The sequence below is a fragment of the Dermacentor silvarum genome, chromosome 3 (assembly GCF_013339745.2).
Source record: "Dermacentor silvarum isolate Dsil-2018 chromosome 3, BIME_Dsil_1.4, whole genome shotgun sequence".
In the NCBI taxonomy this organism is placed as follows: Eukaryota; Metazoa; Arthropoda; class Arachnida; order Ixodida; family Ixodidae; genus Dermacentor; species Dermacentor silvarum.
This window is the reverse complement of record NC_051156.1, coordinates 226,534,698-226,558,704: the sequence shown is the minus strand read 5'-3', so window position 1 is coordinate 226,558,704 and position 24,007 is coordinate 226,534,698. Positions and strand designations below refer to the sequence as shown.

The 24,007-nt window shown below is 45.4% G+C and overlaps 1 protein-coding gene across 1 annotated transcript in view; it reads right to left on the bottom strand.

Moving 5' to 3' along the window:
- Positions 1-3,923: 3,923 nt before the first annotated feature.
- Positions 3,924-24,007, bottom strand: part of LOC125944168 (echinoderm microtubule-associated protein-like CG42247) — a 28,018-nt gene continuing 7,934 nt past the window's right edge. Inside the window, exons 3-8 of the mRNA XM_049664451.1 lie at positions 23,838-23,994; positions 21,425-21,522; positions 18,346-18,439; positions 11,346-11,435; positions 7,916-8,049; positions 3,924-5,497 (exon numbers count right to left, since the gene is read on the bottom strand). Coding sequence (XP_049520408.1) covers positions 5,333-5,497; positions 7,916-8,049; positions 11,346-11,435; positions 18,346-18,439; positions 21,425-21,522; positions 23,838-23,994 — 738 coding nt within the window. The 3' untranslated portion in view covers positions 3,924-5,332. The remainder of the gene's footprint in view (positions 5,498-7,915; positions 8,050-11,345; positions 11,436-18,345; positions 18,440-21,424; positions 21,523-23,837; positions 23,995-24,007) is intronic.

The window sequence follows — 24,007 nt, the reverse complement described above, 5'->3', positions numbered from 1 at the left end:
GTTATAATCAACTGTAAACTCTGAAAAATTGCAATTTGCGATTAAACAGTTGTGTATTGGAAAAACACTCAAATACTTTGTGCAGGCACTTTTACGCGTAATCATGGTAACAAAATGATGCAGCCAAGCATGCAAGTGATCACTTGTACTGAAAATACACTGATCTGTTTTATGAAAGCATAGTCAACAGACGATCGCCAAGTTTGAACTGAAATGAATACATTTCGGCGGAGACGCTTCCATATAAACGTTTCTTGCAGTTGAACCAAGTCCGTACTTTATTTACAAAAGTAATACAAGCTGAGAACTGTAAAAAAATACGTATTTTATCCGTCCATTAGGTTGTGTTAACCCCATAAAATTTACGTAAACAAAACCTATTAACCATCATTTCACAGTTAATTATGTTCTGAATGTGCTACTCTTCTTTGAATACTACTTTATTTAGACATAACGAAGTGACGGCAAAAACATCGACTTGGCTCGAACATGAAGAAAGATAAATGCACGTTAGCGCCTTGTAAGTTGTGTTCATCACAGTGAACTTTGTTCAGTCGGTATTAGAGACCGCTTTAATAGACAACTGGGCAGTTCACGTACAAACCACCACGCGTTTGCTTCGTGCATTTGTATACGCGGCGGCTGAAGGGCGTTCTGCTGCTGAGTGCAATGTGGCAGAATTGAAAAAGCCCTTGTGTGAGCTACTAATTGGGCGTACGTTAAGGGGTAGTCAAAATTATGCGAGCCGCTCATAGCGGCATTTCGCATACTATTGCCTTGGGGTCTATCAGCTATAGCCAATCAGTCCGCTTACTATGAGTGTGCATGCGCATATTTAATGCGATAATTCTGCGAACATTGGCAGCGAGTGGCATTGCTGCGACGTGTGGCTCGAGTCGTGCATTGGAAGCTGTTTCACAAAATTTGCAAGGGTATGCCGCCATGTGCAGGAGTTGATGTTCCCTCTGACCTAGCCTAAGTGTCCTAACTAAATGTGTCACCCACGCAGCGGCATCTCCCAGGGTATGAAGACGTCAGGTAAACTCCTACTACAGCAGTCAAACAAAGTGAGTGCCACGTGACTCTAAATATGCGTCTACAACAAACAATGGTGAAAGACTTTAAATTGGAAGTTATTGCTTCTTGCCGCGGTTTGTAGGCAGAGATAGCTGCTCTTTTATTTCCTTTACAAATGAGTGTACGAAATAGCTACCAGACGCAACAATGTAGACAATGTATTTATATACATGAAATTTTACAGCCTAACTGAAGCTACTCGTAGATGTAGATGAAAGGGTACATCTCAATGTCGGCCTACTAAGAACATCGACCGTTATTACTCGCTGGTTGAAAATAGACAGCAGTGGTGGTGATGCAGTGATATTGTGTGTTCTCTCTAAAGGGGCCTGACTATGAGCGATGATGATAAGTGTTTGCTACAAGCCGCAGACCGTTTCTTCTTCGTTTTTTTATAGATCTCGCTGCTGCAGATGTGACGCTTAACCGCCCTATACGACGGAATAGGCAGCGAAACGTTCGTAACTCATCCGTTAATCTCACTGCTGCAAACAGTATCTGACACGCAAACGTCTATTGTCTGCATCCATACATGATTGTCCAAATGGTCTACAAAAACTTTCGGAAAATGCGACAGTCCAAGTCCTTTAGTTGAAACCTTCGTGTTTACCAGGCAGTTGAAAGGCCTTTTTTTCTTTCGAATATTTAAAATCGCACATTAACAGCGGGGCTGCAGCCACCGGAAGCAATAAAGATCCACTCTGCACTTAAAATCGCGTCCTAAATTTTAACCGCAGCTAGGAGTTTCCCTAGCCAGTTCCACAGCGGCTCTCTCGTCTTTGTGATGCCGTAACACGAACTGTGCCTTCTCCGCCCCCGGAAGCTCTGCGGTGTTTCATGTGGCCAACGGCCCATTGTGCATCGACAGTGGTGTCACTCCACTGGAGCCTGTTCCCCGCTGTGCCTCAAGAACTTCGTCCTGGTGGTCAGATGGCGCGCTCTACATACTTGGTGAGTTCACTCATTATTTACAGAAATGATTCAAGTCTTAATTAATCGCGAAAAGTGGAAGCAGAACGCGCATTCGTGCTTTGTTTTCGACGCACCTTCTACCACTCCCTGAGACTATCTTTGAGTTGACGGTCCCTGTTTTAATTCACTCTTAATTTTTTTAGATTTCGTTTACACATATTACAGCCCCAGTTGGGGCTATAGCAGGAGTGAAACCCCGCTGGATCATGGACTCTAGCCTAAATTTTCTGCTGTAGGATATGCGAGACCATCCTAGGCCGAGGTGCCAGTATTTAAATTTTAAATAAGCATGTTTGTACCACCACCCGCCTTAAAACGGTCTTCGACATGTCAGCGCCACGATTCGATCATCGGAGTTCCGGAAGATACGTTCTTTTTAAACATTCGGTAATCTACGTACAGGCATTTCAGAAGTTTTCTGGTAAGTGGCCCTGCTGATCTGGCCAACTTGGAGCAAACAAGTTTAGGTTGGACATACATACCGCCATTTGGCTATTGAAAATACGCCATCTAGACACCCTTTATAGGCTGTGCGAATATAGCTTTTGAAACAATGCAGTAGACATCGAGTAAGCATGCATGCTACTAAAGGCAGTGAAATGCTCTGCAAGAGGTTCCATCTTAGCCTATCGCGCCGCACGAAATGCAGTTTTGTGAGCTCATTGTAAAAACAAAAAATAGGGCATATACGATTCCATTGACTTCAATTCGAAGTCCATTGCTGTTACCCCCTTTAGCCTTAGAAGATCGCGAAGTTGCAATGAAATGCAGTGTGTATCAGTGTTGTTAGATCACACGAATACACACCATAGATTACTTTAGATAGCCATTTATAGAAATGCAATTAAGCCACATAAATTCCAATGCCCTCTTACGCATCGCAAGAATTGCTTTCATGACAGTTCGAAAACCTGAGGGCACAGTTTTCAGGGAATAGTAATTTTCCGAGCTGCGTTGGGGTATCCGAAGAGGAGAGCTCCGAAAGTATGTCTACTTCTACATTTAAATACAAACAAGCATAGATATTTCATCACACCTCCTCAATCAACTATCTAATAAGCTTTCTTAAGTGTACAGTCCTTTTTATACTCATGGGAAGGAGTAACTAGAGTGGAAAGTACACAGTATGTGCGATGGCTCTTTATTGCTGAGAAGAAGCGAGTGTTACTGCTGTGTCATTTTCACATACACTTATCAGCAGAAGAGCGCATTCGCAAGCTCAGAGCTCACGCCCGTCACTGAGCGTGTGCTCTCAGAACTACCCACAAGCAACTTGTTAGGTTCAAGAGAAGATTTACATGCAGATTTTCATGCATGACGTACAACTTCAACTCCACTCCGTAAAATGTCAATATTACTGAAGAGGCGTAGCTTAACCTAAAGCTACACGAACAAAAGACAATATTCTAGGTACAAAAATTAATAAATAAATAAATGCGACTGTACTATATGAAACAAAATCTACTTGGTGGTTGCTCGTCTATTGATGGAAGTAATGAAAGCTCTCGCGAAATCCACAGAACGTTTTCTAATAAAATCTGAGGAATTGATATCGCGATATTTTCATAACAGTTCTCGCAGCTATGAAGCTGCTTTTTCCTTCCCCAAATTGTACCGGGAAGATGCGATAACGATAATGCGATGTAGAGCTGTCAAGCGCAAGAAAGATAATCAGTGCTTCGAAAGCAGTATTATGCCGAACGCAGTAGTGATCACGATTATGTGGCGACGTTAAAACAAATAGTCTGTTCTTCGAAGAATAAATATGGTGTGTGTTTTAATTTTTTTTTGTATAGAAATAAATGGAATTGAGCAACTCCTCTCGTAACGTATGTCCCTGTGAGAAACCTCCATCGTTGCGCGTACCGGCCCAGGGCTGTTTTTTTTTTTTTTTTTTTTTTTTTTTTTTAGCAAAGCTTAGGCTGCCAGTGTTAACCCACATCAAGACGCAGCCTCTCCAAAATTGAGAATCTACTTCGTTCACGCAACGGTTAGCTGCTGAAAATAATTATCATATGACAAGGTCTTGGGACCATGGTCTCGCATATCACTGCTGCAGAAGGCCACAGAAGTGCTGCTGCGATTTCTGAAGACTACCGGACCGAGCGAATGTCTACCACAGAGGGCAGAGAATTGTCACTACGTTGGCGACATCAACACTAGACTTTCTCTCCTCATCATAATCTTTTATTCCCATTCCCTTAGTTGAGGCTAGCCAACTATGCTCGGTCCTGGTTAACCTCCCTGCCTTTCATTTATCCTTATCTATCTCTCTCTCTCTCTCTCTCTCTCTCTCTGGAAGTATCAATGCTCCGATTATCGAACTGCAGTGAATTGTGTTTGACAGAAACTCGGACTGTTTATGTCAGAATATGCCCTTCACGTCACACGATAAGCCGTCTCACGCTAGGGACAGCTTGAAATATTGCACAGCAGAATTTCGCGGCATAGAAAGAATCTACGCTTGGCTGCAACCCGGCTGCAGACAAAGCCATTACTGCATACGCAAACGTGCACGTGAGCTGAGCGCCCAGCTTACGAATTATCGTCCAACGAGGACATTTTTCATTCCGGAAGAGCAAACCGCTTTTATGTTGTTAGAAGAACTGATCAACAGAAGACTAAGCGCTCATTTAAGAAATGAAAAGGCGGCCTTTGACCTTTACTGAGGCCAATAAATGCATGTAAGTCCGCTACGTTTTATTGCGATTTCAGAATACCTTAACGAAAAATTACTTGGCCAATTTGCCAACGATATTTAGGAAGCACTGCTTGATTTAATTCAAACCTCGGCAAATTATGGCCCTTTTTTGTACGCATAAAAATTACTCAGCTTCTCTTTCTGATACGCATCGAGACATTAAGAAATTCGCGTAGGGTACAGCCACAGGAAGCTCTATTTAATTTGCGGCAATAAAAAGGTTCACTGTTATTGCACGTATACGAATGTGACCCGATACCGAACGTTACGCCCCGTTCCTTAGGAAGTACAAATGGCTGTCATTGTTGACATCTCGCAGCGCATGAGCAGTCGCAAGAAGTGCACCACTCTTTCATTCCCTTTATCCTTGCTGCAACGTTGAGGATATTTTCACTGTAAATGACACCGGTACCCAATATGCTCGGCAATGGGCGTTTTCTGGGAATTTTCGCACATGTTTCGAGCTCGGTATCTCAGCACATGATGAAGGGCTCGCCACTGCCCGCGCCTCTTTTTGCAACCGGCACTCGACCAGATCCCGACGTCGTCGAAGCGCAGGCAACCTGCAGGGCCCCGAATGGTTCACGTGACGCGATCAGCCTCGGAGCGGACACGGTGGTTGGAGACCATCTTCCAGACCACGAAGTACCCTGCCTGGGCCAGCAGGGTGACCAGGTACTTGTCGCTCTGCAGGAACCGAACGCACGTCACTGGGGACGAGCTGATCTTCTGCTCCGTGAAGCCCGCCTGCAAGGACAACGCAAGTGGAGCTTAAGGCAGCACGCCTATGAGAAAGTGCTGCTTCGCGGATGCGAAGAGGCTGCCCTATAAAAGTGAAAACAGGAAGTAATTTTCGTTTGTCCGCATACTGGGGGTGAAACTATAGACGAGCGTTGTAAAAGAAATATCCGCAGCGCAGGGTCAATTACTGTGGCAAGCGGCTCCGATGCCATGGCACAGCGTCACACGACCAACGAACTTGAGCCAAAAACGAAACTATGAATTTTCACGGAAGCTATGCTAAGGATTGGTCTGCGCTCGAGCACCACTGCGCACTGCTCAGTAACTGTTGGTACTTTGTGCCTCTGCAAGTGGGAAAGTTTATCCACCACGTGGCGGTTCGGGTTATGCTGGCGGAACATACAAAATATGAAAGTCATATCATGCAGAAATTTTGAGCTGGGCTTTTGGATATTTCCTAACTACTGTTCAGCGTTTTCGGTTTGAACCAAAAAGAAGAATAAGAAACAAGAAAAGTACGCCAAATGTTTTTACGCAGCGGGTAATCAGGTTTTAACCTGCAAGGGTCAGAGAAATCAAATTTAGATTAAAGCTAAGACAGTGATCGGTGCGCGAATGCCTGATTAAGACAAGGTACTCCACCAGCCCCTGCCACCTAAGCAATTTTTTTTCTCTTATTTCTTTCCGTTTTTCCTATCACTGCGACGGAAACTAGATGAGAGGAAGGGAGATGGGTCGAGGTTGCTGAGACTTGCGCGACCTTGCACAATTGCATCCCAGCTTACAGTGAAGCAGTTCTTCTGGAGCAGCTGCATTAAGAACTAAAGCTACCTGTAATTATACCACTAACATTAAATCGTTGTCCTGCACATAACGCTTTCGAGCAGTTTAGGAGGAAATTTTTTACGAGGGCCACACGCATTTAACTGAGCGTGCATATTCTCATAACGTTCTCCCCATTCTCATTAAATTTTATCTCGGTAACAATATTTCTCCCAGGGCAGAGGGCTATAATTCTGCACTGTTCGCAAAACACGCATAAAACGCTCCGGATGGCTTGCACTACTTAATTTATTGCAAATGCCGTAATTACCCTCTACACTTTCAACTTTACTTGCATATCACAAGCAACCATGGTCCCTTATATTAACCAAATATAAGCAGCCGCTTATTTTAGCTTATCGAGGATGCCAGGGAAACCCAATGCGAACCACGCATAGCACATTAAAATTTAAAAAAGTAACGGTTCATTCATTACGCTAACGTTTTGCCACACACCATGCATAACGTGCCCCCCATTTTCGTTTCATCAAATGTAAGCTTGGTGTGACGTACACTTCTCTCGGAACACTAGAAAACACAGCGGATAGCAGGGGTATAATTATAACACTTTCGAGCCCTTGCTAAGAAAATTTTGCAAAGGCTGTACCTGGTAAACAGACATTTGACTTCGCATGTAAGTTTTCCGTAGCCACTAAGCACCCACGGCGGGTGTGACATTGTTCTGAACGCGCTGCCTGAACTTATCTTCTTCTTATTTCTGGGGTTTTACGTGCCAAAACTAGTTCTGATTATGAGGCACAGCCTGAAGTCATCACCCGCCGTGGTTTCTCAGTGGCTATGGTGTTGGGCTGCTGAGCACGAGGTCGCGGGATCGAATCCCGGCCGCGGCGGCCGCATTTCGATGGGGGCGAAATGCGAAAACACCCGTGTACTTAGATTTAGGTGCACGTTAAAGAACCCCAGGTGGTCCAAATTTCCGGAGTCCACCACTACGGCGTGCCTCATAATCAGCTCGTGCTTTTGGACGTAAAACCCCATATTTTTCTTTTTTTGAAGTCATCGAGAACTGTCAGGTGGATTACGATTCTGCTCTGCTCGCTTGTTTTTTCTTAACATGATTACCAATCGCTGTTTAACTAGACAACTGGCAGTTCGTCACCGGGCCATGATAGCCTGAACTTGCGCGCTGGCGCCTAATGCACCATGCAGCGAGTGGGAGACTGGAAGTGGACGGAGTTACGCTATTCGAAACTTATTCCGAAGCCGCGTCTCTGCATTTATACATTGTAGGCGACTGACATCGAATGACCAGTGGGAATTGTATTTTTTTTTCTTTCGTTTTATTGTAAATACAAAACGTAATCACAGCCACTACAATGTTTTCGCTCCTACACTAGCGCCTTAAATGTGATGAAACGTTTCAATGCTCACGAAAAAAAAAAAAGCCAAAAATTATCCTTAACAATTTGTGCTTTAATTCTTACTTCAGATAATTCAGAAATCTGATAATGCAGAGTTATCTTATAAAAGGGCCAGGCGCGTTCTGAAATGTAGTGAAGAAAACGGTGTTCGACGGGACGTGCATATCGTGCGTGTCTGCGTGTGCGGCGCTTGTGCGGTGCGTGGTCGTCGTTGCGTTACCTTGGTGTCGGTGCACGGAAACCTGAATACTCTCAGGAAGCCCGCGCGGTCGCCAACTGCAACGACGGCCTTGTTGTGGGAACGGTGACACGTCAGGTTCACGACGTCCGTCAAGTGTTCGTTGTCCCAAATTCCTGTCAGAATAACGAAAAGGACAGTTTTGACAATATATTCTTGCCGGGCCGCACAGACACAAACGAAAATGGTATGTTCCTTTCGATGCGCATGCTCGACTGCTCCATTATTGCTTCTTGCAGCTCGCTCAATAAATATTTCTAAGAAAGTTATGATTTCTTACAGCACCGGCACAATGACATGGGCATAGAAGGCAGATGAGACAAGACCAAGATCACGTGCTTTTGCTGCTGTCAGCACTAGGTTCCACCATCATTTAAAAAAAAGAAGAAACACGCACAAGTGCGAGCGATATCCATGCAACCACTCAGTGAGCATGTTATGGAGTGTCTTACCGAAGTGTCGAAAGCATTCAGCCTATGGTTCTACTGCGTCAAACAGAAGTCGTTCTCTCTCCGGCTTTTTAGGGGCGACTCCTTAGGGTGTGGGTCTGTCCCTCCTCTGTAGTATGTAGTAGTAGTACGTAGCCACGTCTACTTTTATGGAAAAAAAAAATTCCGAAAGTTGTGTCCGTAGCGCGGAATCGAACCAAGAGGACCCCTCGCTTCCGAACGCGCGGCGCTAACCACTACGCCACGAAGCGCACATGGACACACGCACCACGATGACAATAAATACCCAACATTAACGAAACTGGACTGGACAAACTTTATTTGGGTCCTGCAGGACGCGCTTAGGGCGTAGTGGGCGTGTCCCACGTAGGGACCGACAGGGAATACCTGGCGGCCGCTTCGTGGGCCTGCTGGACGGCCCATTGCTGGTCGGCGAGAAGCGAGCTTCTGAGGGACTTCTCCCACTTGTCCGAGGTAGAGTCGGGATGAGCGTTTCTACACTCCCAGAGCACGTGTGCGAGTGTCGCGGTGTATCTGCACGAGGGGCACATGTCGCTGGGGTACGAGTCAGGATAGAGAACGTGGAGTTTGGCGGGGTTTGGGTACGTGTCTGTTTGTAATAAGGGTAGGGTTAGCACCTGCGTCCTGTTAAGTTTGGGGTGTGGGGGCGGAAAGATGCGGCGTCCAATTAAGGTAGAAGTGTTTTGTGATTTCATTGTACGTAATGGGTGCATCCCTGTTGGTCTCTAGCTATCTCGTCGAGGTGAGGTTGCCCTGGGACGGCGCGGTCAGTAAGCGCACGCGCTGCGTCGTGGGCGATCTCGTTGAGGTTTGGCGGGACACCCGGCACCCGTCCGAGATGGGCGGGGAACCAGATGACGGTGTGGTGCTTCAGGGTACTCTTATCCGCGCTGCGGAGGATGCGTAACGCTTGGTCCGAGACGACACCGCGTTCGAAGGCTTTGATGGCCGGTCTGGAGTCAACTAAGACTGCGCTTTTCTAACGCGTTTGTGCTAGCGCGTTACGGCCCGTGTAAGAAGCTGGTGTAAGACGCTGTGGCCTCTCCGCCTTACCCCCGTATTCATAAACGCTCCTCGACTTGAACTTGAATTGCCACCGCCTTGGGCAGCGCGTTCGAAACGCGTTGAAGGCGGTGGCAAGTCAAGTTCAAGTCGAGGAGCGTTTATGAATACGGAGGTTATACTCTCTTAGCAGTCATGTGATGGCGTCGGCAAACGCGGTGCACGTTCCGGCATGTGTAAACGGCTGCGTAAGACGCTGTGGCCTCTCCCCCTTACTAGATAGTACTGCACGTTTCTAACGCGTTTGTGCTAGCGTCCCCTTAAGCGGGAGATGGTGCAATTATAATGAAGGGCGCTGTTATAAAATAGGAATGACGTCACATATAGCGCGTGTCATTGGTGGAAGTCAATCGTTCGATTTAGTGCGGCGAGACTGGGCGAATTACACGGAAGATTCACGGTTTAGCGATGATTCCCTCCGGAGCTTCGCCCACTCATCATCATTCACCCCGTGGATATGCGGTGTTTTTTCTTGTGGTGCAAGCAACAATATAACTACGGACGAGCGGACGGACGTACGTCCCCTTTTAAACGGGATGATGGCGGATGCCACTAAGCTCCCCATTTTTCTCCTGCGTTTATCATGGGCCCCGTGTAACGCCCGTCCTCACCAACGAAACCTGTCCAGACGCCTAGCTCTCGGACGCCTTCAGGTGGCACGCAATAAGGCTGGTCCTCTTCACAAGTTATGCTTCACACATTACTCGTCGAAAATGCGTTGTCGGAAATACTGAACTTACAAGCGCAGCACAAGGTGTCAGCGTATAGGTTGTAGCTCCAGCATTACCGCGGACAAGACTGAAAGCAAAATGCACGCTTTTGCTACGGCTGTGGATGCCACAATCTTATTCCTCAATTTTTGCAGCGTCTAAAAGCCAGACATCAAGCACCGACATAACAAGACCGACCTCGATTTTGAACCAGTGGCACACAAATCCAAAAGTCCACTCCGGTCGAACTCTATCCAATGCCTTCTTGAAAAAAAATCATAATGAGGAGGCTTCAGTGATCTTAAGCAGTTCTTAACCATGACAACTTAACATTTGTGTTGTCGGCTTGTCCCAACCGTTTTTGATGAAGATTTGGCAACATTTTAACCTTGGTGGAGGCGGGCTCTGGAAATTTACGAAATATTCTCGGTGACATCACCAATCGACCAGGACACTCTCGATTTCTATTCACAAGATGGTACAAGATTTTCTGTAACTCTTGAAGGAGTAAAGAAATCAGAAAATTATGTAACCTTCTGAAGCTGTGAAAAAAAAATAATCTAAATTATTATAGTGTATTCAAACACGATAAATGCAAATGAATGTCTACGGAAGCTTGCTTGAAGACGTTGACATTGCACCTGCGTACCACGTGCAGACTATGTTTATGCTTAAGCTTTGAAATACAACTAAAGCAGAACAACGACGACGTTTAAAAGAGCACGTGACCTAAAGCGTCCTGGACGAGGATGCAGCAAGCACAGGTCACAAGATTACACTGGTACAGAGCAATCGAGTCCTAGAATAAATGATATGCTGACACAGTGTCTCGAGGCCTCGATGATTGAGACGCGGACAGTAATCAAGGTTCACGTCCCATGTGCTGCCGTTGTCACCTTGATAGGTTTAAATCTATGCCAGAGAAACCGCTTGTCGATTTACTTGCAATGTGGTCGAGGATCCCCTGCGGATGCATAAATGCTGAGTTTTATTCCTCGTGGATAACGTTGTTGTTTTTATCTTCTGTCATGTTTCATTCCGACCATTCTGGGCTTCCTTGAAGCTTTAGAATTAATTAAACGACGCTATAGCTTTATTGCTCACAGCCCAACAATGGCTAAATCTGTCTATCCGAGATGATCACGATAGAATAATTTAATAGTCACTTACCGACAATGTCTGGATTTAGAGTGCAGGTGAGCTGGTACCAATCGACTTTTGTAACGGTGGGCGATTTCGCCTTCAGGCTATTTACATCCCCTAAAACAACAAAACAAGGTGTCCTCTTTAATGCAAGTTGGCACAAAGACGCATGCAAATCATAAGCACAAGTGATGTCCTGATGACCTCGACAGGAGCACCTCATAAAAACTGAGTTTGCGTTGTTATTGCACCCAAAAAGCTTTATAGGCGTGTTTGACTAACAATGTTTCAGAACAATTCACAAATCTTTTCGCGATTATACCAAATAGAAAGCATATTCTTGGAGACGAGCCAATAAGAAGCGAAATGTTCCTATATTGCAGTTTACAAATATGGCATCGCATCAAGGCTTTACTGAAAAATCTACTGTTGTCACTGAGATGTATGTAATATAAAATTTTCATTTTATTAAAAATAATCGAACTAGAAAGAGTTAAAGACGACATCTTCTATTTTCTGTACTTGACTAATACTTGGCCCTCTATTATTCTTACTTTACATAAATGACCTCCCTACCTGCCTTACTGAAACTGAAGCTTTCTTGTACAGAGACTACGTCACAATCCTTGCTACCTACTGGTCTATCGATTCTTTGAATACAAAATTAAATACGTATTTCCTGAACATTTTAAACTGGTGCCGACGTAACTCTCTCAATATTAACCCTTCTAGAACGTCATTCACATTGTTTCGTTCCAGTGAAATGTCTCCATCATTCATCACAAACATTCTCGAATGTGTTCTAAATCATGCCGCAAGATCCAGTTATGCTTCGTAATCGTATGACATCGGCATTTCATGCCGGAAAGCCCAGTGCAACTCATCACCATTACCTTTTTGTCGGCGGGCTGCAACACCATCTCTCTTTCATAAGTTATTTCACTCCCGCCTTAATCGCGCGCCTTATATCATCCTTGCAGCTCATATTTTTCATCCCACTGGTCCTGCACTACAAGTTACTTGCCCACTTGCCCACGCACCCGTACTAAAACATTTTCCGCTTCATCTTTTTCTAAGGGCAGTAAAAGATGGAACGGCCTTTTCTTGCCCAGACTATCACCTGCCCCTCAGGCCTCATGCAAAGCAAACCAAATAACCTTGCACTAGAGATCATGTTCAAAATTATGCCTTCTGTACAAACCCATCCCTTATTTAATACCCTTCGGGGGTCTTTAAGGAAATAAAAATGAATGACTGAATAATTTGAATCCCCACACAGTTCATGCTGTTTCTGAGGGCTCATTTCTTGAAGTAACATTAGACTCGAACTTAAAATACGGAAACATATTACTAATTGAAATCGTAAGTTATCCCCTGGCATCAGAATATTGCTGAAGACCCGATCATATTTTTTTTCATCAACTTTGCTTACACTTTGCCACGCACTTATTCAAAGCCACATTTATTATTGTATAACAACATGGAGGAATAGTTATCTGGCGCATTTATTTCCGCTACAACATTTACAAAACCAAGCTATGAGGATATTAACCTTTAGCCCATTCCGTAGTAATGCTTCTGTGCAGCTTCATGAACATAGGCCTCAGACAATTATTAACCTCCTATAATATAATCTTTTGATCACCTTGTTCAAGGTACTTAACGAACACGTTCCTGTAAACATTTTCTGCAAGTACCCCTCTTGTTAACACAAATCAAACTAGATTCACTGTTCATAACAATTTCGTGTTACCGACGATACGAATTAATCATGGAAAACAACTGCTTACTTTTCATCATTAACATTTTGGAATAACGTTCCGTTATGTATTAAGTCGTCTCCATCGTTACGTGCTTTTAAGCAAGTATCATCTTATTTTCTGTTAGATAGCTAACTTGTCATATAAGGTGCATTATATTTTACTTGTTTTTGCCCTATTCATTTTTATTAGTGTAGCCTTTACGTTATGTATTTTTACGAGTGGCTTAATCAATGACATATTTCGTATCTAGTTTGCAGTTTCCTGTTAGTATTTTTATTCAACTACACAATTCCAATCTTAGTGTCTACTCTAAGTTTGTATTTCTTTGCTGCTTTTTTACATGTACTACACCTTTCTTTTACGAACAGGACGCCTTCATACAGTTTTACGCTCTGGAACCTCTCTCTGCATATTACATTATGATTGTACACCACTGATTATCCTGAATGAACCGAAGCTGTATTAACAATTATTTAGAATATTCTGTCTGCTTATGTAGATACTGTGAGTTTGAAGTTTACTTTCGGTTTTCACAATTCAGGACATAATCTACGTACATGACAGAACCTATGTAACCTAAATACCAGAACTAACGCATGTGGTAATGGTGTGGGAAGCACTTTGACAAGTCGCGATGGGTGACACGCTAAAGCGCAGCTAAAAGTACTCTGAATAGACATACGAAATTCAATATTCGCCAAATCAGCTTCTTCAGGCATCTCGCTTGACACAAACAATATCGGTCCTCGCGCACCGAAGCGTAACAAGACACGAATGCAAGCGTAATGTCACCACGCCTTTCTGTCCCCTGCAAAATGACTGTTAGATGTTCAAGTGCACAAAAAATTATGTGGTTTTACGTGCCAAAACCACGATCTGATTATGAAGCACGCCGTTGTGGGGGACTCCGGGAAATTTCGACCACCTGGGGTTCTTTAACGTGCACCTAAATCTAAGCACAGTGCCATCCACTGCTGTGCAGAGTGCACGAGTGGCCGATGATGATGATTTATTGAAATCCCCTTTGAAACGGGGCGGCGACAAATAGTCACCCAGCCTGCTTGATTTAATCACGTATACTATGCATGTTCTTTATCTAGCATTTTTGTATACCTCTCATTATCTTTCTTTTTCAAAAATTTAGCTTGTACCGCTGCCTATGATTTTAAGAGATCAGGTCGTATCCATCTTTTCCCTGCTTTTTTTCACCAGTACTCTAATCGTCTCTTGCTTATCTCTACGGCTGATCTGTTGATGTTTCCTTCCACTTTAAACCCAAGCGCTTCTGGCAGTTTCACGTTACCTACGGTTCTCGCTGGGTGGATCCCGTCGCATTTCATTAGGATGTTCTGAGTGGTCTCTGGATATTCACTGCAGCATACACATGCCTCATCTAGTTCCGAATATTTGTCCCGGTATGTTTTGGTCCTTAGTCAACCGGCTCGAGCCTCAAATAGCAAGGCACTGCCCTTTGTGTTATCGTACAGATTTTCCCTTCTAATTTCTTTCTTCTCATTCTTGTAAATCTCCATTGTCCTTTTTGTTTCCATTCTTTGCATCCAATTCACGGTCTCTATTTCTCTCACTTTCTTTCTGATGACTCCTGGTTGTCTATTTACAGTTTCGATTATCCTGTACTTGGTTGCCAACTTACTTGACCTCTTCCTCCATTCTGTGTCCACGCTTTTCATGTAGAGATACCTGTGCACTTTAGCCACCCATTTATTTTCATCCATGTTCCTGAGCCTTTCTTCAAAACTAATTTTGCTCTGTGCTTCTCTGACTTCAAAAGAGGCCCAACCCATGTCACCCTGCACTGCCTCATTTGTGGTATTACCGAGGGCTCCCAAAGCCAACCGGCCTACTGATCTTTGGTTAACTTCCAAACCCGACAAAATATCCGATTTTAAGCATAGAATGGCATTTGCGAATGTTAGCGCTGGCACCATTACTCCTTTCCAGATTCCACGCACCACCTCATACTTACTGTGGTTCCAAAGTGCTCTGTGTTTCATTATTGCTGCATTCCGCTTTCCCTTTATTTTCAGATTATCTTGGTGGTTGCCTGAGTAATTCGGCCGGCTTGCTCTGCACGGTGACACCTGGCGGCAGTTGCTGGGTCCGAGATAGCGTACCCAGGAGCATGCGCGGCCTAATATATATGCAGAACTGCTTTTGACGAGTGGCGACGTTTAAAAGCGCTTTTGTACGCCCGTGTGCGTGCGTTGTTGTGCACGTTAAAGAACCCCAGGTTGTCAAAATTAATCCGGAGCCCTCCACTACAGCGTTCCTCATAATCAGAACTGGTTTTGACACGTAATACCCCAGAAAAAACAGAAGAAAAGCGCCTTGGTTTACCCCACGGTGTAAGATATCTACTCTTTAGGTGGGGACACTTCTCGGCTTGCTTGCTAGACGCGATCGACCAGATAAAGTAGCAAGGGCGCGCGTCTATCGGGGCGGTGACGGCAGCGGATACCTATCGGCGGAACGACGCAACTTCAGTTATAACGCAGGCGAGAGCGTTCGCCGACGACCCGCCGTGGTTGCTCAGTGGCTATGGTGTTGGGCTGCTGAGCACGAGGTCGCGGGATCGAATCCCGGCCACGGCGGCCGCATTTCGATGGGGGCGAAATGCGAAAACACCCGTGTACTTAGATTTAGGTGCACGTTAAAGAACCCCAGGTGGTCCAAATTTCCGGAGTCCCCCACTACGGCGTGCCTCATAATCAGAACTGGTTTTGGCACGTAAAGCCCTATAATTTTTTAGAGCGTTCGCCGACAAGGAACGCGCGCATGCCCTCTCCCCGGTGACCTACTTTCGTGCGTCACTCAATCATTTCTGATTTCCCGCGAACCGCCGGTTGCTATAAGAACGGCAGATTAAACCAATAAAAAGCTTTCTGTGTTGAAGTTGCGCCGTACTGCCGATAGGTCTCCGCTTCCGTAACCGGGCCGATCGGCGCGCGCCTTTGCTACTTTATCTTGTCGATCGAGTCTGGCGAGTGTCCTCACCTAAAGAGTATATATCTTACACCGTGGTTTACCCTAATCTGCACTCAGTCTGAGGGCACTTGCAGCATAGCAAATGCTATGCTGGCTGATAACGCGCGCTGGTCCTTTCGCAACAAATGAAGCGCGCTCACGCGTTGTTCGATGGAAAGGAAGGAAAGAAAGAGTAGAGAAGGAAAGGCAGGGAGGTTAACCAGTTTAGCACAACCGATTTTCTACCCTACACTTGGGAGTGGGATGGGGGAGAATGAAAGAGGGAGAGCACATAGCACAGCACACACATCGTCAGTTACAGTTCGTCATTCTTGAGTGGTACGTGACATCACTGTCACAGCCGCTTGTCCAAGCCCGTTTCTTTCAAAAATCTAAGCAGTCCTTTCGTTGCCTTCAGCTGCAATGTCTTCTGTCGACGACATGTGAAAATCGTTTCAACTGACATTGATCTCTTGTCAAAGTGTGCTAAAACGGACGCCAGGGACTGGCTCTGTACGTTATATTCAAGACAGTCGCATAAAATGTGTTCTAGCGTTTCCTCGCAAAGCCAGGTATTGTAAAGTGCGTTGTCGGCCATTCCAAATAAGAAAAGAATAAGATTTCGTGAATGCCACCCCTAGCCATAAGCGATAAAGCAGAGTGGCCTCTATTCGGCGGAGTCCAGTTGGCATACAGAGATGCATCAAAGAGGGCAGGTGGAATTGACGATTGCTTTGGTTGATCTGGCTGCTTGGTGTGCACCATAAAGAAAGCGTGATCTCCTGTGCAAGCACTCGAAGTCTGGTATATTTTAACTGCGCTAACCCACACGGACAAGGACGAGGCAGACAAGATGTGCGCAGTCTTGTCTGCCTCGTCCTTGTCAGAGCATGCATGTCAACCAACTAGCCCGACTTGGAGCTGTACTCGAAGTCTGCTTGCTGCGTCGGACCGTGAAAGTGGAATGGCCTCTTCCTGTGTCTCTTCAAGAGCTGCCCGAGCGGCATTATCGGCGTCTTCGTTCCGTGTGACGCCGCAGTGACTTGGCAGCCACTGAAACGTCACGTGGTGTCCCTTGTCTGTTCCTATGGCCCACGAAGTAGAGCTGATAACACAGACTGTAGGGCTGCCTTTAAGTCACTGAAGATTGACCATTGTCGAGGTGGTTTCCGATTGACTAAACAAAGTGCAGCGCGCAGAGCAGCTAGTTCCGCAGTTGTCGATGTCGTTGGGTAGTCAGTCCTAAAGCTGATGGTAATAGCTCTTGCTGGGACAACCACAGCACCGGACGAACACTGGAGTAGCTCGCTGTCAAAGTTGCTGCTCTTTGAAGCCGCGAACGTATCTGAAGATGTGTGACTGGCGAAGTCCAGACACAGGTGTCGTCTGCGTATATTGAAAGCTTGATGGTAGTTGGCAAGTATTCAGCAAGTCCAACAAGAGCGAGGTTGAATAGCGTCGGGCTGAGAGCACCGCCTTGAGGAACGCCCCTGCTGGTATAGCGTCGCGTAGTTGGGCCAGCTGTGTAGGAAAGATAATGGAACGGATGAGCCTTGGCCGCCTGGAATGGTACCTTGAACACTACAAGATTTATCCGAATTCCATGGCTGGTTTCCGACGTGACCGGTCTTCCATCGACAATGTAGTTGATCTCGTTTCGTATGTTCAGCACGAAAGGTCCCGTAAGAGTTTATCTGCAGCTTTATTCTTAGATGTGAAAGGCGCATACGATAACGTATTACATGAGGCCATTCTCGATGCTCTTGCGAAGGTTGGCCTAGGTGGTCGAGTCTTTTTGTGGATTGCAAGTTACCTGGCTGCAAGATCATTCTTTGTGTTAACTGACGCACTCTTCGAGATAACAAAGGCGCTTACGAACATCGCCTCTGGCTAAAGGCAACACGCGCAAGTTTGCATGTTTATTAGGCCGCGCATGCTCCTGGGCACGCTATCTCGGACAAAGCAACCGCCGCTAGGTGTCGTCCCGCAGAGCAAAGCCGGCCGTTCGCGTGCTCTACACAGCAGTGGACGGCACTGTACACGGGTGTTTTCGCATTTCTCTCCCATCGAAATGCGGCCGCCGTGACCGTAATTTGATCCCGCGACCTCGCGCTTAGCAGCCCAACACCATAGCCACTTAGCAACCACGGCGGGTTTGAAGTGCACAGTAGCGGCGATTATTTTGTGCGGAGTAGCTCATTGGATTAATTTCGCGTGTGATCAGAAAACGTACAACAAACACTATCAACACCTATGAGCAATTTGGTTAACGTGCTTACAGCAAAGAAGTTCTTGATACTGGCCATCAGTAGTGATGACTTGCAACAAGCGACTATCCGCTGACCAGTCAATGTTCACGATTGAGTCTCGGCCCTGCGTTTAAAGAGCATCACAAAGTTGTAGTCATCACAAAGCCTACCCGCGTGTCTACGAAACTAAGGAATTAAAACATATCACATAGAGCAAAAAAACGGGCAAGTTTACACTCGGTCGTGCAAAGCTGAGGCACAGCTAAACTCGATCCTCAAGTCTTACTGGCTGCTACTGCTCGGTATTAACTTGGTTCTGCTAGGTCTTAACTTGGTTTAACTTAACTACGCATGTAGGAAGGTATTCTCGAGCAATCATTTTCGGAGGTACCTTCCCTTTCGCAACATTTCGCGTGACTAGGGCTGGACGCGTCGGCGCCTACAAGCGACAGCGTTCCTGGCATGCCACAAACACAGGCAGGCTAACCAAGGTTGGCACAGTGCCAAGAACGCTGCTGCTTGCCGACGCCAAACGTGTTGGAGGCTAGTCACTCGATATCAATCGGCCAGCTTTTTTTTTTTTTTTTTTTTTTCTCCTGGCTCAGGGCGCCGCGGAGAGAAGAGAGGCGGCGGTCGGGAAGGGAGGGAGCTGGCGAGTAGGAGACCGCGTGTGCATGCACGCGGATTCCTCCTCCTGGTTGCCATGACTACGGCGCGGCAGTTTCTTGATACGAACCACGAACCACAAATTACGGCTGGCTTAAACAGCTTCGCTGTTAAAATATCGCACTGAACTTCCGACGTTCGTGAAACAGTCACATAAACAGGACGCCCAACATACATGTCACTCTCAACGAGCGAATACATATACACCTGATATATAGACAAGGAGGCAGTTGGTGCAGCCTTGTTTCTCTGTCGTTCTACACTTGTAAAATACCAGGACAGAATGTCCCACCAACTTCTTTCACAATGTATAACGGGACCTAATACTAATGGAACCGGTATTAATCGTAACATACGCGCTGGTGGTGCCTCTTCTTTCCTTATTTTATCGCTGGTTTTCCCAAGTTACAGTATGAACCAACTGGCCCAGCAAGCAGCACTTCTATATCTCATGTGTTATTCTTGCCAAAAGGAATCCATGAGCAGAAACGGTTGCCACAAGGTGCAGTTACTATTGCGCCGTGTCTCTTTTTCATGGCGTTGCGCATCGCGTCCTTGGCTAAATAAATAAATAAATAAATAATCACCCGCCTACTAAACGTGAAAAAAAGTGCTGGAAAGCATTCTGGAAAGCATGCTTCACTAAATCAGTCGCAGTTTCACCGGAAAGGCCAAGCAAGAAGATAAAGCAGAATACAAGCACGGGAGAAGCGTTGTTAGAAAACAAACTGTAAGAAAAATACTGATACTAGAGGCTATAATCCATCAAGTCAGGATATCTAATTTTAAATAATTTGACGGTGTCCGCACTTCATAAGTTTCTGCCTAAAAAGCTCACTAGCATTAGCGCATGCTGTTGGACCAGTCGGTGCAACTTGAAAAAGGGAGGCACCAGGAAAAGGCGTTAGACACGGACGGACGCTGGACTTTCAACTGTGCTTCATTGAAATTTACATTGCCGCACAACACCTCCGACGCGTGCTATCGTCACCACTTCTCAAGACATGTACATTAATATCAGCATACAATGAACATTGCCGCATACAACATCCGACGCGTGCGCATCTTCTACTTCGCCCAAGACACGTGCATCAATGTCAGTTGGATCACCTTTTACCTAACTGCTAGCTAGTCACGTCCCTTGTTAGTTAAACACAAATATGTATCGCTGAGGCAGTTATCTTGCCGATTTCCAATGTGAAAAGCTTCTAAAATTCCTCACTCATATCTAGTCTTTCCCCTCCCTAAGATCATTGGCAAAGCTTTTTTTTTTTTTTTTGCGCTTCTGGCAAGTGCGGCGATAAACTGCCAAATCGCTTCCCTGGTCCCCGCTTAAGGATGTGTCATGTCCTCGGAATCGCGCCTATTTACACCTGTCTGGCCTATATACACTTTTCCACATGCCAACAGAATGCGGTAAACAACACCAGCCTCGCACTCAATGAAGGGTTTTACGTGGTTAATTTTACGAGCCCCTCTCGTTCTCCCCTCGTTTCCAATTCTCACGCACATGCTAGCCAGTTTGCAAGGTCCGGAAAAAACAACGCTTACACCTTGCCTTTCAGCCACCTTCTTAAGGTTGTGGGAGATTTTATGTAAAGTAGGGCATTACTTCTAGTTTATTCCTTAGCGCTTATGTCGGCGGCTTCCGCAATACAGCTTCAGCAACAGCCCTAATGACTGAGAGAGGAAAACCCGCTGCGAGCAATCTCTCAACCTGCTGTTTCAGGCTACACGCCATGCGGTGGCAGCAGCTCTTCTGCACTGCTTCCAGGACGCGTTCAACTTCTACACCCCTGTCGACCAGTTTAGACTGATTAGATCCATACGGCATTAGTGATTTCGTATTTCGGGGTGAAAACATGCAGCGGACATGGTCATTGCTGCAAAAGATTAGTTGTAAGTCTAGGAACCTAATGACTTTGTTATCCGGCAGTTTGTACAGGTGAAATGCAAACCGCGAGACCAGCGCTTAAAAACAGATAAAATATCCTGTGCTACACTATCTACAGCGTACCCTGGTGAAAGCCGTAAAAAGATCAAAAAATCAGAATTGTGTCGGCGATACATCCTTGTGTTTAACAAACAAGGAACGTGCCTACCTAGCGGTAACCTAACGTGCCACCTATGTAAAATGTCATAAAACTGACATTGATGCACGTGTTTTGGGAGGAGCAGAAGATGCGCATGCGTCGGATGTTGTGTGTGGTAATGTTTATTTTAAGCTGACATCAATGCGCATGTCTTGGAAGGAGGTGACGATGCGCATGCCTCGGAGGTGTTGTGTAGCAATGTAAATTTCAATAAAGTCCAGCGTCCGTCCGTGTCTAACGCCTTTCCTTGTGTATTGGCTGGTACCTCCCTTTTTGATGTTCATCAAGCTTAGTCGATAGCTAAAGCTAAGCGAGAGAAAAATATGCAGATAGGAAACGAAATTACATACCCTGATGACTTCGCCTTTTTGATTCGTCTGTCCTTGGTCTTGCACCAAAAGTATGTGAATGAAGCCGTCGTTCGCCCCAACTGCCATCGACATGCCATCTAGAAAAGACAGTTGAAATGCACTGTGTCGGAGAGTAACGCGTGTCCTTCCAGACACTTGACGTCGTTTAACACATTTAATTAGACCATAAGTGCCTACTCTGGTGCATTACTCTTGCGTGAAAGTAAAGAAAGGGTTTAGCTTTACGTAAGCGAAAATAAGCGCTACTGCGACCTACGTGGGCCACTGATGACAGTTTCACGGTTGAAATTGTCTGGCAGCTAATCTCAGCAAGGTGCCAATAATCATTACAGTCAGTTGTACTCATCTTTATCAGCATATCACAGAGTCAAACCAGGTCAAGGAAGATGGGGCACTCTCCTGCTATGCTTCCCTGGCATATTCGACACTTTGCCCCCCAAATAACAACATCAACAACAACAAAAAGAACTCAGAATATGTATTGTGCAACAAGCAATGGCAATTTTCTCGCAGATGTATTTGCAATGTGTGTGCATTTATTATGCACCTATTCCGATTCCGTGTATTATCCTAATCACAAGCGTTCCTTTCTTCAGCATCACCTGTGGCGGCGTATCATCAGCGTGGACTGTGCCTCGGACCTTCGCCGTGTGTTTCAGGCTCAATAAGTTATCGGCCTAACTGCTACGTCACAGGTGGTGGAGGTGCGGCTCGAGGTGCATCTTTTTAAAGATGAAGCATTATCTTCAATATCTTTACTGTGCTGAGATATCGTCGTCCCCTGAGCACTATCTGTGTTGGTCGTAATATTTCTTTCTTGTACGAATAATCTCTCTTCCAAGTACCGTACTTTTACGTATTTTCCCTCTGGGCGAATATATAACAATGAAAGAGTAATGCGACGAACGTTAAAAAAAGATGCAACGTATTACAGGATATTCGTGGCTTCAAGGTCTTCCAGGTGGCATCAGAATAGAGCATTCAGAAGGCACCTACTAGCATCACTTTACAAAATAAGATGGCCGTATACCTTAATATGTATTCATCTTTTGATCGGTTATGTACATATAGGGTCCGGTGTTCACGGTTTAAAGAAAAATAAAAGTACACAATTTTTTGTCGGATTAACAGCAGACAATCAGCGAAGGCAAATTTAGCAGAGAGCTAAGACTGCAAGAGGGAGCGCAGCTGCGAGCTTTCATGCGTTGCGATGCAGGAAGCCTGGCATTTAAAGGTCCCACGTCAGCCTGCCCCCAAGCAGCCTTTATATTTTTTTTTCTTTTCATCCGCTTTGCCTGCCGGTGTGACAAAAACTATAAAGGGTTGTAATGTACAAACATGGAACTGTGGGGAAGCCCTTGCCTGGCAGTCCTTGAAGCCTTGGCGCTGTATTCACTGCGGCGCATGAGCTGAGCAAGCGCACTGAAAGTAATGCGCGGTCGTATTATGGTCTTTTATTTCTGTAATATTTATTAGATCACTGTACCTGCGAGATATTACGAATAATGCTTCATACTCTTTGTGCTTGTATACGAAATGCGCTTTCTTAAATCCTGAATAGTCGCATCGCCGGCGGTATGGCCTTGTGCATTTGCTAAATTGCTGCTCGAAAACTTTGTTATTCCGTCTTCAACTACAGAACAGCATGAGTATTGAAGAGCACAATCTGCAGTTATTTAGCACGTTCCGGCTTAAACACAATGATTAAACTAGATATTCACCTAAAAAAAACGGTAAGCTTTACGCGAAATGTTATAAACCGAAAAAGGAAGCTGAAGGTTCTACTGAAAAAATATTCTCCCAAAAATTCGAATTTCATGATTGAAGTAAAAACAAAATAGTACGCCTAATTGTGCCTGGATTTTAATAAAATAGAAACCAACAATGAAGAAACCTAGATACAAATACTTTATTGTGCATACTATTCAGGGCTTGTAACATTCTGAAAAAAAGAAAATCAAACAATTAGTGCGCCAAACGTTACAGAAAATGAATTGTATTTGTCGCCTCCTAAGCTGGCCTCTAAATTTCTGGAGAGCTATTTCTTTCTCAACCTTTTGTACGCTGTACCAGCTACATTCTAGTAGGTCTTGGAATTAACTATGCGATATTATCTGTAGGAGAAACCGCACAATGGAAGTCGCAGCTAGTGATGGCAATGAGCAAAACCTCCACCGTATATACTGCGTTGTTTTTTCATTGATGCGCTGTTTCACGAGCTGGGCGCACTGTATACTGCACTTTCTTGAGGTACATGTCAATGCGACCGTGATGACTATAGTTTCTTTTCTTTTTCTTGCTATCTGACTATTTGATGCAAATAAACGACAGTAAGGTACACCTCCACTTCGTCGAAGCAGACAGTTTACAGCAGAACAGAAACGAAGCTCACCGGGCGAGTAGGCGAGTGCGTTGAGCGCGCTGTTGGTCACACTGAACGACGTCAGCACCGCCCCTGTGTCGGCGGCCAGCACCGACACGCGCCCGTTGGCGCAGCCCACGGCCAGCGTAGAACCCCGGGGGTGCATTGAGGCAGACAGGCACTCGGACTGCATGACACAC